Source organism: Melanotaenia boesemani, chromosome 12, assembly GCF_017639745.1.
Source record: "Melanotaenia boesemani isolate fMelBoe1 chromosome 12, fMelBoe1.pri, whole genome shotgun sequence".
Classification (NCBI taxonomy): Eukaryota; Metazoa; Chordata; class Actinopteri; order Atheriniformes; family Melanotaeniidae; genus Melanotaenia; species Melanotaenia boesemani.
The window spans coordinates 17,065,704-17,083,614 of NC_055693.1; the positions used below are offsets into that span (position 1 = coordinate 17,065,704).

Below are 17,911 nucleotides of genomic sequence, written 5' to 3' on the forward strand. Positions count from 1 at the left end.
CATCTTAACAAGCATAGACTTAGACCCCCTGCAGGAATGCATTGCAAATTAGCCAAACCGACATCTGTGACACAAGCTGTTACGCTCCTAGAACCACATGAAAATTCAAACACATGATTATTAAAGGGAGAACTGATGCTTTGAATGTATAACAGAGTAATCTGCCAGCAAAGCTACTTTGCTGTGATGCATTAGTACTGTCTTCTTCCCACAGGGCGGTGAGCACTGTTACTACCATGGCCAGGTGAGAGGGAGCGATAACTCCCACGTGGCCTTATCTACCTGCAACGGGTTGCAGTAAGTGAAACGCAGAGTCGTGTGCAATTCTTGATGTGCTCAGAATATCTCTGGATGTACTCATCTGTGCTCCTTAGCTCCTATTGACTCATTATTGACTGGCCTTTCCCCGTTTTCTTCTCTCTCTCTCTCTGCTTGGCAGCGGGATGTTTGATGATGGAGTCCATGCGTACCTAATTGAGCCCTTACACCAGACTCATTCAATTGTGAGTATTTCCTGTTAGAACTACGAAACACATTAGAGTTAATTCTTGACACCCCTGATGCACAAATACATCACACTTTACTGTTAATGCTTTTACTACTGCAGTCGAGGATATCTTGATTTCTTTGTGTGTCATTTCTTCAAGTTCTGGTATTTGAACATTGTTTAGACTCTTAAATTTATGGATTCATGTTTAAATGTAGTAAAAAAATGTTTGTCACGGTTTCATTTAATGGAAACTATCAGTTGACATTAGTGGGAAAAATATACATTTTTCATGACCAAGATCTAAGTAAGTGTGGGAATGTGATGTTAAATTGTGGCCACAGCTTTATGAAACAGTATGATGTAACTGGAAAGTGACTTCCCACTTTATTGTAACACTAAATAAATGATAAATTGTCATATTTTGACTTGACATTTAATAACATGGCTTGGGTTGAGCTGTGAAATCAGTGGAGTCATGTTTGGAAATTCCATCAGACTTTAACTTATCACTGTAATCAACTTGCCATTTATAGTTTGGTCTTTGAAATTTGTAAGCTAGTTTCCAGACTCCATCCATAGTTTCCTCATCTTCCTCGTGTTACAAACCTGAGGCCAAGAGTTACTGATCTTGTGGTCACACATTATGAACTGGTCACATAATAATACTTAAAAATGCCATCATAGGTTGTTGGAGTTGAGCTACATTTAGCAACTGGTTTAGTATTTTCCTCAGTTATGGTAAAAGACTGATACCACTATTATAACACTCGATAACTTACTTTTGATCCAAATTAATCTGAATTTAAATAATCGAAGCACACATAGCTGACATGACTGAACAGAGAATATATAAAAATCCAACAGACAGCATACCACAGCTCTTTAAGGCTTTATGTACTTCTGCCCAGAGTGTTTTACTTGAAAGGTGCTTGATAGCAGCTGCTGGTGATACTTCTTGCTTTCTTAATCAAATATATTTTTTAAAAACAGCACAAAAAGTAAAGCAAATTGTGTTTGGTCGATTATTTCTCCCCTTTAATAATGTTGTATTATACATTGTTAAAAAGCCTGATTAGTCCAATTTACAACGAGGTATAACTTAAAAGGATTGTGCTTCTGTTGGATGAGTAACACAGCTAAACGCCAGGGTAGTGGCAGGGGATTTTGGCATACTTTTAGTGGGGGCTCTACCTATAGGTTTAGCTGTGTTGCTCATTCCACAGAGGCATGATCCTTTCAAGGGACTAATCAGGCTTTCCACCCATGTATAATACAAGACTAATTTATATTATTAAAGGTAATTGGTAATTTTTCATTTAAAGGGGAAATAATCAACAAAAGTTTCATTACTTTTAGTGCTAAGTTAATTTGTTTATCAATCTCCTCAGCAAGAGAGCACAGATGCTTCGTAATTTTCCACACAACATGGAATCATCACACGGCTCCATCAAGTGTAAATGAAAGGGTACACACACAGTTACATAAAACATGAATTCAGTCCAAGAATGAAAATTACAGTAAATAATGTGATACGATTTCTGTATTTCTGCATCTTTTCAGTTTCTTATTTTAATATTTCAACGTCTGTATGTTAACTGTTCCAGTGGCCCTAACATCAGCCTAAAGTTGAATTTTTTGTTTCTATGAACCATACAGAGCCAAACAAAAATTTCTTCTATCACAGATAGTGGATTTGTCTGTGGTTTGGATCCTTTAGCTTATAAACACAGAATTACAGTTATAAGTAAATGAGGAAATGTAGAGATACAGATAAAAATGGATAATCTAGAAACCAAATGCATTGATTTATAAATGGAGATATAATGATGCTAAATGCTATTTCATTTAAGTTGATCAGATATGTCAAAGAAATATCTTCAGTTCTTTTTCTTTTTACTACCAAAATAGGTCCCTTTTTTTTTCTTTTTTTTTAGTTATAATCATTCATTTTCCTATTTATATATTCTTAAATTCCCTATATTAGTTGGGTTACACTTGCATTTTGGATGAAAGCTTTATCTTACTTAGCAGTACCCAGTATATTCTGCTTCTTCTTATCTCAGTTCTTACCTCCTCTTTTCACACTTTTGCTTCCTGCAGGATACAGCTGCAAGGCCACACAAGCTTAAAAGAACAGCCTCCATTCTGTGGAACAATGATTCAGAGGAACTGGGTAACATTTCCACTATTGCCATCCATCATCTTGCATAAGCTTGTCCATTAGTCCTCCATTTCTATCCAACACCACACCCAAATGACCCTGATGCTGAGTTTTTAGCAAAAGAAAAACACATGCCAGTTCACATTGGGGTTGAAACTAAATGTAATCATTGTTATACTTTAACAGTTTATAAAGTGAGAACACCCGAGAAACTTACCTCATCCTTAAGGGAAACAAAAATTTGACAATTTCTGGGAGGAGTATCATGCGCAAACACCATGTCTGTTGGCTTAAACACACCACACAAGCCTACGCTGTTGTAAATACTTTATATGTGTGTTGAAGAGTCACTGTTTCCCCGTGTCTATTTGCAGAGGAGGAGCAGCAGCTCCTCTCTGAGCTGGATGAGTTATCCTGGCTGAAGCGCAGGAAAAAGCGAGCAGTAAGTGTCTGATTTCATCTCTCTCTCTCAAATGATGCATCAAATTTGATTCACCCTCCCTCGTGTTTACAGTGATGACTTCACTTTTGTCCACATGCGGTCAAATCTGTTGTAATAAAGAGGCTCTAAATTACATGGTTGGAATTTTGGTGCAATTGCTGTTGTGTCTTGCAGATGCCCCGCAATGTATTTGAAGAGATGAAGTATTTGGAAATCATGATTGTCATTGACCACAATATGGTATGTGATTTCACTGAAAATAACTTTCCAATACTGGTTGATACTCTTTAGTTTGTAGTCATTACACACTCAGGAAGGAAACACTTTCAGCTTCCTTATCTGCATTTTGACACCTTTCCAGGGACCAAATATTTGCAGCAGATCCTAAAACATGTTAACTTTGAGTGGCACAGCGGTAATAGTTGCTACAGTCTGCAAACACAGGAAGTATGTGCATGTGCATTTTGAGCTGCACCATGATAGAGTGCTGATTCAGAAAGATAAGACTGACAGGAAAGAATAGAAACTGAGCAATAAATTGTATGTCTCTGGTTGTTTATCAGAAGTTAAGTTCTATGGTATAAAATTAAAAATACAAGTAGGAAAAATGTGTAACATGAACAGATTTTTGCAAATGCATCTGAAACGGCCTTTCCATTTATTATAACTGTGTAAAATGTGTCTGCTGTGAGAGTTCTGATACTGGTAAGAAGGAAGTGAAGCGTTATTTTAATGCACAGAAGAAAACATCCACAATACACCTGAAGCACACTTCCTTTTTGACTTCTTTGTAGGGGTTAGTAGTTTGTAGGGGTTTGTAGGCTGCTGTGTGACCAGCACAGCAGGAGTGACTCTACTCTCGATTTAATTTACTCCATCTACCATTCTCTTAGACCTCAGTGCCCTAGGCTGTTTAAGTGCTGGGTTCTCCTGGTTGCAATGTGCCTTAAAAGAAGAATAGTTTGGTGGAAAAGCTCACTACTAAAAACTGTCATGAAAAAGCAGGACTGTACTTTGCACTTGCACCTGGTGGCATACTTTTTGAAGAAATTTCAACTGCTCTAATGAAACAAAAAGTGCACCACTAGGCCACGATGGCCCTTGTTATTATTGGTGAATAAAGGATTAGGCTCACAAGCTAAAGGAAACCCTGCAATCTTAACAGTGAAGCATGGGGGTGGTAGAATTATGTTGTTGGGGTGCTAATTTCTGATTAATTTAAAACCAATAGTAAAAGTTCCTTCTCAAATGGGACATTTAACCTGAAGTGTACTAAGCTTCTAAGATGTGGCTAAATGATTTAAGACAGCAGATACTGGAGTTGTCCTATATTACCAGAACAATGTCCACCACATGTTGTCAGTACTGAGGAAGAGTGCCACGTAATCCTTTTGGGATAGGAGTAAAATGCAGAAATCTACTCATATTTTTCAGTTACTGTCACTATTAATTTATAAGTACCTTGAACAGGGGGTCAAGGGGAAAGAAACCAGAGAGAAAAAACACAGAAAAGCTCCAGCTGAGATTCAAACAAGTAACCTTGTTACTGAGAAGTGACGGTGCTAACCACCACGTCACTGTGCAGCCTACCTTGTTCACCATCAAAAGCTTCATCAAAATTCCCACTGAAAACAATTACAAGCAGTGGGTGAAAGGAGAAGAGGAGAAAAAAGGAGGAGAATGGCTGATGACTGGCTTTGATATTTGTTGCAAATCTCTGATCTCCGTACCACGAAGGCTGCCAGGAATATTTGACCGTAGTGAAACTATTAACGGAAATTAACGGTACTGAGAAAAAACTGAGTCATGAAATATTTACTAAAAGAAATAAAAACTCATATAAAAAAATCTTCCACTTTACTGTTTCTCTGTCATTTCACATTCTTGAAACAAAGCAGTTCTCATCACTGGTCAGACACAAAAAAATGTTCATGTAGATTAAATGTCAGAAACTGCTGTGTATTCACTCATTAATATTTCAGACCTACTCTGCTTTTTTCCCCACAAGAGGGAGCATTGTCACTGAGTGCAGCACACTTTGCATTACGGAGTGTGTGCATGATGAAAATACTCTGCAGCTTATTCATCTTGTTTTTTTTTCTTTCTTTCTTTTTGTCTGCAGTATAAACGACACAAGAGTGCGCAACACAACAAACATTTTGCCAAGTCAGTGGTGAATTTTGTGGATAGTGTGAGTAAGCTTTTTAAATTATCCTCTGAAAATTGTACCACATAACTGTTTTTGTGTATAAACCACTTTTAGGATAAAATTCCGATTTATCTTATCTTCAGCATACTTCCCCCTGCACACAGTGTCCTACATCCCCTTCTTATGTCCTCTTCAGATTATTCAAATTCAAACTCACACCTGGTGTTTTTTTTCTTTGTGTCTCTCTGCCTGTCACATTCTCTCTCTGTCCTTTTTTATTCCCTTTCACTGCACACTTCAATGGCAGATCTTCAAAGACCAGCTGCATACACGTGTGGTGCTCGTTGGTGTGGAGATCTGGACAGAAAAGGATCACATCCCCATAAGTCTGAAGCCTCTGGAAATGCTGCAAGATTTTTCCAAGTACCGACAGCAAAACATCAAGGTTCATGCTGATTCTGTTCAGCTCCTTTCGTAAGTTCTATGCTCCACCTGTTAGTGCAGCTTTGGTCTAGTTTGTCCCCCTTTTTGGCTTGATATATTGAAAGTATTATCTGAAAGAGGTGTGACTATTATGAAAGAATAATTAACTAGAAGCACTCAGAGAGCGCAGACCTCCGCCAAGCCATAGGGTCATCTGAGAAAAACCCAAAAAGCCAGTTACCAACCCCATGCCAACACTCTTATGTACACTTCAAGCTAATATGACTATCTATTTCTATCACCAGGATAGAAGCCACATCTTATTTAGAATCCTTGACCCTCTATTTGTCTGGTACCTCAGATAAACAACAACCCGTATCATATTACATATTATCATTTTTAATTAACAAAAAAATAACACAAAGTAGTAGCAGCCAGGTGCTGCTGATCAAAAACACTTAAATAAGTGCTCATCAGTAAGTGTCGCCACCTTAATGGAAAGCAGACATTTTGACAGTTTGCTGGTCTGGGGCTTTCACATGTGTGTTAGCACTATACCAAGGAGGAAAGACATCAGCAATGATCTTAGAGAGGCAAATATTGTTGCACATCAATCTGGAAAGGGTTAAAATGGCCATTCCTAAACAGTGTGGAATTCATAAATTTAATGTAGAAACATTTAAGACAGTTATGAGCCTTTCAAAAAGTCTATGTTAAAGCAAGCTCACCCCGATGTCAAGCTATAAAGTGTTCATAGAAACGTGAAGTCATCTGTCTGACAGCTAAAGCTTGGCAGAAATTGGCTCATTCAACAGTGCAGTGATCTCAAGACCTTAAAATAGATGCGAATTAATTAATGCTCTCAAACTTCAAACAACTAAAGCCACATTGTAAATAAGAGTGCATGAAAATTCCTCTACAAGAATGTAAGAGACTAATAACATCATGTAGAAAAATACTTTTAAGTTATTGTCGCTCAGAATGATATAGTTTTGTTAAAAAGAAATTAATCCCTCATTTGAAGGCCAGATTTTTTTTATGTACTGATGCATAAAACCTTAATTTTTCATCTGACTGCACATCCTCTTTCATTTGTTGCTCACGTCCTCCTTTTTGTCCTCCATCACACTTGTAGAAATGTGACCTTCCACTACCGCAGAAGCAGCATGGCATACTTTGGAGGCATGTGCTCTGTGAGCCGTGGAGTCGGGGTCAATGAGGTCAGATTTACTGTCAAATATCCCGTGTCTGCACGCATCACTGCAGTTTCATAGTCTCTGGCCTTTGTTTTTCCCACAGTATGGCACCACCTGGTCCATGGTAGGGTCTCTATCCCAGAGCCTGGCACAGAACCTGGGCATCCAGTGGGACCCAGCATCCAAGAGAAGTATACATAAAACACAGTTGTTAATTTACTGCTACTGTGAGTACAGTTGAAATAAAAAGGTCAGGGTCAATCTGAAAAGGTTCATGCCGTATAAGGTTTGACCTTTAGTAATCAGTTAACAACTACTGAGACTATATGAGACGATATTACATGCTGATTTAATACTATCATTTCCATTCATATTGAACCACAAAAAGCAACCAAAATGTCACGTTTTATTGTTTTATTCTTAAATTCAATCAGACATTTAGGTAAAAAACAATCTGTTCTTTTGATGTTTGATGGATATTTTCTATTTTTTTCTATGGGAGCCCTGAATGGACAAACCAAACACAAGCTCATTTAAGCTGCAGTTTAGATGGTTGCAATCTACAATCTTAGCCAATAAACCAACCAACCTTAAATTTTCAACTACCTGATAAGAAGTTATTATATTTTTCTATATTTATATGCACTGATTGTCCAATAAAACAGCCATCAAAACTGGTCCTTAACTGGTTAAGGATGAGTTTGCCATTAGGTTGAAGGGATTATCTGTGATTCTGCAGAATAACTAAGACACCTGGCTGTAAATTCTCTGCTGAATACTGATTCTCTTCTAAATGAATGGTCTGCTCTCCTCTTGCAGAGGAATGTGGATGTGCTCAACAGTGGATTGGCTGCATAATGGAGGACACTGGGTAATGTCCAGCATATGCACAAACACAAAAAGAGAGGGATAGTGAGACTAAACAGATGCTTGTTCATGTGCACTCTGTAATATAATAATTACCACTCTAAGAATGAGAGGGTGATTTGCAGTTTTATATGTGTGGCTATTCATGATTAAAAACATGTTAATGATCCACTGGGTGGCATTATTCTTATTATTCTATACAAAGAAGGCTATCATTAGCTGTCTATCCTCTTTGGTGACCTCTCCTTCTGCAGTGTCCAGTACTCACAGAGATTCTCCAAATGTAGCATCTCAGACTACAAAGAGTTCCTTTTAAAAGGCGGAGGCTCATGTCTGTTTAACAAGCCAAACAAGGTTAGATGCCAACCGTTCTACCCCTCTCATTGCATGTCACAACTTTTATAAAACACACACGCTTGCCTTACACGTCTTCTTTTGGCAGCTGTTTGAAGCAGCGCATTGTGGGAATGGATTTGTAGAAGTGGGAGAGGAGTGCGACTGTGGACTGAGAGGAGTAAGTTTCTCTTTACTCATCTGTTTGCTGTCCTCTTGTTTATTCGGGTGGGTGAAATGCTTTTCTTTGTGTTTTTTTTAGGACTGCTACAAGGAATGCTGCAAGAAGTGTTCCCTCGCCAATGGGGCACACTGCAGCGATGGTCCCTGCTGCAATAACACATGCTTGGTACGAACTTGGTTTTAAAGTGCAGAACTCTGTGCTCTTTATTTCTGAAAAGCCTAAAACTCGTCTTCTCTGCTTCTCCGGCCAGTTCTACCCACGAGGTTACAGCTGCCGCTATGCTGTGAACGATTGTGACATCTCAGAGACCTGCTCTGGAGACTCTGGACAGGTCTTATAGCTTGATTTATTTTGGTTTCAAATAGTTCGTTTTATGTTTTTTGAAATATTGAAGAGGATAAGATAAGAGAAGAAGATGTATTGGGTTTTTTTTTTTCTTTCAGTGTCCCCCCAATCTGCATAAACAAGATGGTTACCTCTGCCAGGTAAACCAGGTAAGAACAAACTGGAGCAGATTTGCAGCGGATAAGCAAACTGAGGATGTAAATTCATGCTTATTTTTCCATTTAAGGGCCGCTGCTACAATGGAGAATGCAAGACTAGGGAGAACCAGTGTAAATACCTCTGGGGCTCAAGTAAGAAAACGCCATTTTTTTTCATTGGATTGTGTTTGTGGAGTGTCACAGACTGCCTTTGAGGTTCAGCTGTCCTCTCTTTGTTTCAGAGGCTGGAGGTTCAGAAAAGTTCTGCTATGAGAAGCTGAACACAGAAGGAACAGAGAAGGGAAACTGTGGAAAGGATGGAGACAGATGGATCCAGTGTAGCAAACAGTAAGTTTATTGCTGGATATGCATGTTATAATGACGGTGAAATTGGTGTTTAAATGACTATTGTTTGCACACTGTGCCATATTGGTTAAACAGTATCTTAAAATACATTTTTCTGCCTATTTCTGTCATGAAATGACTTGTAGTTATTTCATAAGCCCCCAACAAAAGAAAAAAGATTCTTTTCTCTCTAAGAAACAGTTGCTTCAGAAGTCGTGATTGTGATACTCTATTAACTGGTATCAATTAGGGTTTTGGCTGTTCTGGCTTGTGACTCCAACTCTTTGCTGGGCCAGAGAAAACAACAACTTACTTCAGTAAACATCCAGAACCAGTGTAGTGTTTAGTCTGCTTAATTAAAGATAACATAAGAAAAACAACAACCACAGAGATTCAACATAGTCAAAGCAGCACTAGAATGTCATTTACAGCTACTTTATGTTGTAATGTTGTCCGTTGAATTTATGATGCTGCTCAGTGAAATTCTGTATGGTCTTTGTATGGAGTTTTTTCTAGTTTAATTTTTCTTTCTTTATTTCTTTATCTATTTAATATCTGGTGTTTTAATATTCCCAACTGGCATTTATAGATACCATTTAAACAAAAAAGTATTACAACCATATCATTCAGTAACGTTGTTCATGGTTAAGAAGGACCAGCTGGTGTTGCAGAGAGTATTAATAAACACTGACTGTTAAGGGCAGGGCTAATAAATTAGACTGGTGATATTAACACATCAGTTTCATCATCAGAAAAGCAGCTAAAGACTGATCTGAGAAGAAAAGGTGTCTCTGTTAGTAGTCATTATCTGTAGAAATTCAGAATGTGCTAGTGGGAGGATCAGATTTGTATTTTAAGAGACTTTTAAGATGATCTGATGATGTGACTCTGTCTTCGCTTGATGGTTGTGGGAAATCAAACCAACCCTGAACAAGCACTGAAATTTAGTCAGAAAGGGGACAGTGTTGCTATCTGGTTCTATGAAATACTCGCACACAGGTCTTATGTTTCCTCTCTCCCTGGTTTTGTGAGTTTTGTGTGACTTACTCTAAAATGCAAACTTTCTTTTTGCTAAGCATCCTGATCTATTCTTTAGACTTCAAATCACTTAAAAAATATTAAACTTGTATGTTTTTCAAGCCACACTACTGAACTTTGGCAGATTTTCTCAGTGACATGCCCGTGACAGAGGCCGTTTAGCATTAGCCTTGCACGCTTTCTTTACTATGAGCTCTCTCCAGCCAGTAAAAGTCAGTCAGATGTTGACTCCTGTCTTATCACATTCTCTTTTTCTTTTCATTGTTTCCTCCAATAACGTCATATTGCGTTTCTTTGACAAATTCACCACAGTACTTTTTATAGCTGTTCAAAAACAGCCAGTGTGTTGATTTGCAGTTGCTGGCATGTGATGCTGTGCCGTAAAGCGAAATGCTGCTGTAAAGAGACACAGCGTCCTTGAAAATAAAGTTATGAAGTGTGGTTACTGAGCCTCGGGATGCTGCGGGGAGTGATGGCGTCAGGAATGTACATACTAAATGTAACTGTGTCATCAAAACAAGTCAGGAACACACATTTTAAGGTCAGGAAGTTACAGTTATGTTAAGGTGCTACTTTAACAGAATCAGTCTTTTCAGTCTGAGATGCCCCGCTTACAATTTTATCAACAGTTCACTGGTTTCTGAAAGTAGCTTAACAAAGCTTGTTAGTATTTAGTTTAGTTCTTGGCAAAGATTATACAAAAAACTAAACTAACCAGTGGTTATAGCAGATATTCTGCCCTCAATTTGTATTGAATAATTAGAGGGAAGAGAGGAGAAGAAGTGGAACCTTCCTAATTAAACGTGACTTAAAATATTTCCCACGCTCAGGCAGGACATTATGGGCTTCACCTGTGGTGGTGAGACATCAAAGAGCCTGAGCGATCATAAGGTGCATCAGATTAAAAAATGGTGTTTGTTTGCTTGTTTTTTGCAGCGATGTGTTCTGTGGTTATCTTCTGTGTACCAACGTGGGGCGAATCCCACGCATTGGAATGATGAAAGGAGACGTTACTCCCACTTCCTTCAATCACCAAGGCAACGTGATACAGTGCACGTAAAAACGTTTACTTCATTATTGCACCTGTTGAGTCCTAGATACAGAAATATTACTCTACTTTTTCATCTTCTGAAGAGATTTGATTACCTTCCTCTTCCATCCTAACCTCTCTCACTCAGTGGTGCCCATGTCCTTTTGGATGATGACTCCGATTTAGGCTACGTGGAGGATGGGACTCCCTGTGGGCCGTCAATGATGTGCCTTGACCGCAAGTGTCTGCCCATCCAGTCACTCAACATGAGCACCTGCCCCATTGGACAGAATGGGCAGGTGTGCTCTGCCCATGGGGTGAGTCCTGGTGTACCTGACAGGTATATGCTATAGAAACTAGTTATTTCGTCTGTTTTGCACAAGGTTTGTGTGATTTTAGAGCTTGAAGAACTAAATCCACTTAAGTTCAGTGATAAATTCAACAGGCATATACTTAGAGCCATTATTTGTCAGAAGATGTCTCATATCGAGCCAACTTGAATTCCAATAACAATGCAAATTTAGTAACATGGACAAATTACACCTTCAGTGTGATGTTAACTGAGAAACTGAAACATTTTTCATTGGACCTCTGCTGGATAATGTGTGTGAAAATGGCAAGTTGCAGACAGTAGGACAAGAAACAAGAAGAAGACAGACTACACACTGAAAGTAAGCATGCAAGTCACAATGCAATGTGCAAGACCCACTTTGACCACCTCATTGTGGAGCATGGTGCTGAGTTTTTTGTTTTTTTTATATATATATTACTGATGTATGATAACTGTAAACTGATTTGAGCTCTGTAGATTTTGTAATTAATATTTTTAATTAAACATGACAGAAACAGAGATTCTACAATAATACTGAAAACATGAATTTGACCTTTGAAGCAAAGTTGTATTTAAACCCGTCAAACTATCCGACTATGCACTAAAAACACATTTTTTATATCATAGTTTCATATTGAGTCTCTGGATGGTTAGTAATACTTTACATAAATGCAGAAATTTGCATGCATCTGCTCAGATTCCAATGTTTCAGTAATCTAAGACTAAATAAATAAAGAGATTAAATCCAACTTAAAGTGTAAAATTGTATGAAAACATTTTAAAATTCCATCAAACAAGCTAACCAAAATTAGCTCAAACGTCACAGAATTGAAACTAAAGACATTCAGAGGTGCACAAATGCAAATATGCATTTTTATAACAAGCTGCTATAAATACCCATTGTTTATATGGCTGCTGGGAATGGTCCTCATTTGATGTACAGTACCCCAAAATAAGCTGATGTGTCAGCAGTTTAAAGCGCTTGCTTTACTCGCATCGCCTCATCTGTTTCTATATGATTTGAACAGGTGTGCAACAATGAAGCCACATGCACCTGTGACACCACCTGGGCGGGGACAGACTGCAGTATGCCTGACCCGCCTAAAGAGCCTGATGTCACTGCAGATGAAGAACCCAAGGGTTGGTTTCTGCTTCTTTCAACCTCTGCCACCCGCACAACTGAATAACACACAAGTTGATATGCTCTTATATGATTTAGTCAAGACTGATCAGACATACTGTAGAATGTAAAACGAGTTTCGTAGGTGTTTCAGGATTATAGAGACTTCCTGCAGGTTGAAATAGAACATAAACACAGTATTAGAGTTGATTATTTTGATTCTGAAAATGAAATAAAAACACAGTTCAGCTGTACACCTGGTATTTTGTCCACATGGGGCAAGGGGAGGTGCTTCAGGGGGTGGGAAGTGCCATAGAGGGAACCGTTTACTTTATCCATGACTCTGTAGCAGAAGCCTGCTATTTGTTTTTGACAGGGTGGTAATAATGCTCCTTTTCCCTCTGCACAGTGAGCGTGGCCACTAACAGGCTGATAGGGGCAGTAGCAGGGACCATTCTGGCCCTGGGGGTGATTTTTGGAGGCACAGGGTGGGGAATAGAGTAAGCATCTTTAACCCTTTCACAGCTCTTTCTCTCATAGTGGTGCCTCAGTGTGCGGGCGGTCTCGTGAGCCGGCCTGAGCCCGTGTGTGCGTCCCGGTGGCTTTGTGTTTTCTTGTGTGTTGTTGATGACCATATAATTGTCATGTGATTGGATGTTTTCGGTGTCGTGTGATTGATCGATGGATTTCCCCTCCTCCCTTCTCCTCCTCCTCCTCCTCCTCTCCTGCCACTTCCTGTCATTCCCCATTACTACAAGCTTCTTTCTTCATCCTCCCTCTTCCCCTTCCCTTCCTTTTCTCTTACTCTCAGTCGTTATGTGGTTGCTCCTGTGATCCTCTCCTTTCTGGGGCATGTGGGGCATTTAGATGAAAACAGTCCTGAGAAATGTCTAGTTAGTGACCTGGCTTGTGCGTCAGTTGGAGGCTGTGTGGTGACTGGGAACCCTAAAAACATTTTGTACTGCTTATACAGCAGGTCAATCTCTGTTGGAGAAATTCCTTTTCAGTCAACGATGGATACCCAGGATCTTTTGCACAACCTTAACAGACAAACTACTATTACTCACAACCTTAGCTGACTACAGATAAATGTAAATATTCCCAGGACGCTGGCTAAAGTAAATCACTTTACATATTAAAGGGGACTGAAAAGCATGCAAAATAAATTCTTAGAATTAATTATTTTACTGTAATAATACACTTATGGTATGTTCTCTGTTCCATGTGAAATCATCATTGTATAGTCACTTGTCATTTATACAGTAAGTGAGTATAGAAACTCATGTTTTTTTCCCCATAACCCTTTACAGGTCCTAGTGCCACCAATCTAATAATAGGCTCCATCGCCGGAGCCATCCTTGTGGCTGCCATAGTGCTGGGGGGGACTGGATGGGGCTTTAAGTAAGCAACACGCCGCATGCCTCTCCTGCTGTAACTCTAGCATCCCTGCTGCTTCTAGACACCAGGGTTTGAGCTTCTGCTGCGGAAATTGGACCCCAGGGTGGACAGCATACAAAGAAAAAAGCATGTTACACTGAGACGCATGTGAAAAAAGCATATGCTTAGGAGAAATGCATTCCTGTTTTTTTATTTTTATTTTTTTTTTTTTTTTATAAAGAAGAATGTGGATGAAATTCGGGATTTATTTAAGTGTAATTTTATGTTTGTTTGTTTTTTTTTAAGGATGCTGGATAGGTCTGTGCATCTGTAGCAGAACCTCAAACTGATTAGACGGGCAGAGCTTAGTGCTTGACGTGCATGTTCAGAGAGCAATTAGATAACTGAGACTCTTAAAAAAATAAATAAATAAAAAAAATAAAGCAGTGGGGATGTTCCACAATGTTGTCAACTTTTACTTTAAAGAAATTCTGTTGGTTGCTTGAATGATAAAAATCATATTCCCCTCTGAAATTTTAAAGATAGAACTTATGAGATCTCTAAATAGCAAGAAAATGTACTTTAAGGTCCAGTTTTTCTGCTCATTAACCTGCTGTCTTCAGCAGCAGGGGTGTTATCTTCTAATAGACGTAAGGACTAAATGAGAAATATAATCCTGCAGCCACCAAAGCATGCCAGATATTAAAGCATCATGGTTTTTTCCACCTAAACAGGGCACAAATAAGGAAAGAAAACAGATGAAGAACCAAAACATTTTTTGCATGCTGACTTGTTGATTTGGAGGAGGTCAGTTCATTGCACAAAGGCTGAGAAAACCCACAGCGATTTGGTCCGGAGTTGTCGTCCTCTCATCACTTCCATGATCTTTCTCTCAATCCGTTACTGTTTGAGGCTGAGCCTTTAAATGGAGTGGTGATAGCGACAGCAGAGAGACACACAGAGAGCAGCCAGGACCTTTTTGTTGCCTGCAGCCTTTGTGCCATGGCTGGCACCCACCTGGATGGCCAGGCTCCGCCCTAGAGCAGAGCAGGACTCTCGGACCCGCCCACACCAGCTGCCATTGCTGCCTGCTTCACAGACCTGGTACAGACACGGCGCACTGCACTGCATGAACCACGCACAGCAATAGTGCCACCTTCAACTGGCCTACTATTGGAACAGGTGCATGACAGAGTGATAAAAGCCCCACAACAAGCCACAGTACGGGGAGGTTATGCATCACTCCTGTTGTCATATTCATTGTTGTCCCACTGTTGGTAGTAGTTACTGTGGCTGCTGCTGCTGCCGTCATTGTTGTTTATGTGGTTGTCTCCTCTTTCCCTCCTCTGTAGAGTTTATTTTATGTTAGCTCTTTCCTCTTAGATGGTTGTTATGAGTGGAATAATGTCTTTTCCATCAAAACTGGTAATGAGACATGTCTTCAACAGTATTTTGTAGATTGTTGTTGCACGCACAATCAGCGCTTGTTTGCAAGAAGGCAACAGAGGATATTTTTTATTATGTTATCGCTCTATTTGAAATAGAGCTTTACTGTTTACTAAAGGTTTCAACTCACTGAGATTACCATTATCCAGTAACTAGTGCTGCAAATCATGACACGTTAACATAAAACATTAATACAATCTCCTGCTGCCATGCAAATTCTACATCATCAAAACTACAAATACCTCTGCCTGTCTCTTTGCAGTTAAGGCTGAACTGGCCAACATGGACCAGCCCTTCCTCTCTTCAACACTTAAAAAAAAAAAAAAAAAAAAACACACATCAGGAACATTTTCCTTTGGTATTTTTGAATAGAAATGTATCTGAATGATAATTTTACAGCATCTCCTCATGCGCACACCACTGTAAACTGTAGATGGGTGTGGTTGCTTGTCCAGGTTGTGCTAGTGATTCAGAATTCACTGTAGCAAATGCTAACTCTTTTTTCCTATCTCCTTATAAGAAATGTGAAGAAACGCCGATACGACCCCAATGCACAGGCCATTTAACCCAAGAAGAGATGGCAATTGCAGAAGGACTCCTCCAAGGCTTCCTTAGTTGGCTACCCAACAGCTGGACTGCACTTATTGCTGCTGATCTTTGGCATTAGATTTACTTGAAAAAGACATAGTGGACATTTTAACAAATTCCATTGTAGTGACATTATAAATGCAGCCTTTTCAACTCCACCTCACCCACGTAACACCCTGCCCCTCCACCCTGAGCTCTATAGAGTGACAGAGCTCCTCTTCCATCCTTTAGTGCCAGTGCACAGGCGTTCAGGCGGAGTCCACACCATCTTCTCACCTGGCATGATTATCCGCACAAAGCTGCTTGCTGGCCCCCCATGGCATGAAGAGCTCTCTCTGCAGGGCTCGGCATGGCTACCAAAGCTCTGAATATACTGCAAAAACCGTACAATGTAAAAAAAAAATAAAAAAATACACGCACACAATAAAAAAAAATTATCCAGTGCAGGAGACAGTCTCACTAAAAACCAAACCAGTGAAAAGCCAGTTAAAGCGCCTATTGTTCGTGTTTAGGTGCTGCATGTGAGGACTCATCAGGACAGTGCACACTCAGTAAATGCACCCACACAAAACTGTACATAAACAAGCAGTTCAGATTGGAATTGACAGCATATTTTACAGGACATCGACTGCTTTTGTTTTCTATCTTAGCATGTTGTATAGCAGGTGTTTTTTGGCACAGATACTTTAAAAGAATGCAACTGGGGTTTGGGCCAAAATGATTGATGCTACTTAGATTCATGACAGAGCAGCTGTGGTGTCGAGGAGAAGCATGTCGGTTCTAGAGGGATCCAGATCGGGATCTCATCCGACAAGATCTCCCCATGAAGTATCTCCAATGGTGACTCAAAAGCCAAAGAACCAATCACCTGAACATATGGATGTTGTTGCACACAGAGCACTTTCCCCCTCTGTCTGCAGCCAGTGGTGCCTCCTGTACTGCTGAGGGCATGAAGTCTGTCCATGCAGGCACTCGCCTGTACAGCCAGGTCTTTCTTAACAGTCCTCATCAGCACCCACTATACTGGCTTAAGCCTTTTGCTCTCATAAACTCTTAGTAGAAATCAAGTTCAGCTCTTCTGGTAACGCTGCATGCAATCACTATAGTGGGCTTATAATTCTATATGGGAGTCCCCAAAATCTGCAAGACAAATATGCTACAAAAGATAGGTGCATGTCAACAACAAAAACATTTTACTTTTATTTACTATGCAAAGAGAGATATTGCACAAAAGTATGGGTAATAGTGGTATCAATGTAGACATGGAATTACAAAAACCTCTGCTGATCAGCTAATCTTTTTGTATTTGGCCACTCCCACATCTCCTTTCATTTCGCTTCAAACTCTGGACGGTCATATGAATAAAAAAGATATTTAAAAAAATTCCAATGAAAAGCAAGAGAGCACACTTTTACATTTGTGGAACTGAAAATCATTTTTGTGTGTTTTTCATCCAGTTTAACATTTTTAATCTCACACACAAACACACACACACTGTATGGTGCCTGTACATATTGAGGCCTGAACAGTTTCCTTGTGCAGGGCTATCATTTCCAATCCAGCTGATAGTTGGTGTGTTCCTGGTGCTGCCATAGCACTGGCATTGTTGTAATCCTCCATGTTGTTCATTGTCTGGTGTCCCTCTCTCACTGCATCATGTACAGTTGAATCCATTAATAAATAAATTTTATCTGAGCATTTGTCTTTTTTATGTGTTAGCTTAACCACTTAACTCTTTATTGCAGCTGTTTAGGTGCACAGGGTGTTTAAAGGCTGGCTCACTTTTTTCCTACATTTTGCACCTCAATTCCTCAAGTTTTTTTTAATCAATCTAGTCAAATAAACGATTTGCCATTGAGGATTGGACTAAATTCAACATTTAATTCATCATGGTTAGGGCTGCTTTTAT

General features: G+C 39.5%; 1 protein-coding gene across 5 annotated transcripts in view; it reads left to right on the forward strand.

Annotated features, from left to right (window-relative positions):
- The window catches only part of LOC121650401 (disintegrin and metalloproteinase domain-containing protein 23), a 24,216-nt gene extending 6,519 nt beyond the window's left edge, over positions 1-17,697 (forward strand). Inside the window, exons 5-26 of one of the 5 annotated variants that reach the window (XR_006012264.1) lie at positions 215-297; positions 440-503; positions 2,591-2,663; positions 3,026-3,093; positions 3,268-3,333; positions 5,216-5,284; positions 5,550-5,716; positions 6,801-6,885; positions 6,965-7,052; positions 7,681-7,732; positions 7,983-8,082; positions 8,171-8,242; positions 8,324-8,410; positions 8,496-8,576; positions 8,689-8,739; positions 8,817-8,880; positions 8,970-9,075; positions 11,047-11,166; positions 11,289-11,457; positions 12,500-12,611; positions 13,902-15,072; positions 15,935-17,697. Coding sequence is in view for 4 of the 5 variants with exons in the window: in XM_042001894.1 (XP_041857828.1) it covers positions 215-297; positions 440-503; positions 2,591-2,663; positions 3,026-3,093; positions 3,268-3,333; positions 5,216-5,284; positions 5,550-5,716; positions 6,801-6,885; positions 6,965-7,052; positions 7,681-7,732; positions 7,983-8,082; positions 8,171-8,242; positions 8,324-8,410; positions 8,496-8,576; positions 8,689-8,739; positions 8,817-8,880; positions 8,970-9,075; positions 11,047-11,166; positions 11,289-11,457; positions 12,500-12,611; positions 13,001-13,091; positions 15,935-15,980 (1,914 nt within the window). In the remaining variant the exon portion in view is untranslated. Of the gene's footprint in view, positions 1-214; positions 298-439; positions 504-2,590; positions 2,664-3,025; positions 3,094-3,267; positions 3,334-5,215; positions 5,285-5,549; positions 5,717-6,800; positions 6,886-6,964; positions 7,053-7,680; positions 7,733-7,982; positions 8,083-8,170; positions 8,243-8,323; positions 8,411-8,495; positions 8,577-8,688; positions 8,740-8,816; positions 8,881-8,969; positions 9,076-11,046; positions 11,167-11,288; positions 11,458-12,499; positions 12,612-13,000; positions 13,092-13,901; positions 15,073-15,934 lie in introns of those variants that run through there. The other 4 variants (XM_042001894.1, XM_042001895.1, XM_042001893.1 and 1 more) reach the window with 4 other exon arrangements.
- The last annotated feature ends 214 nt before the right edge of the window (positions 17,698-17,911 follow it).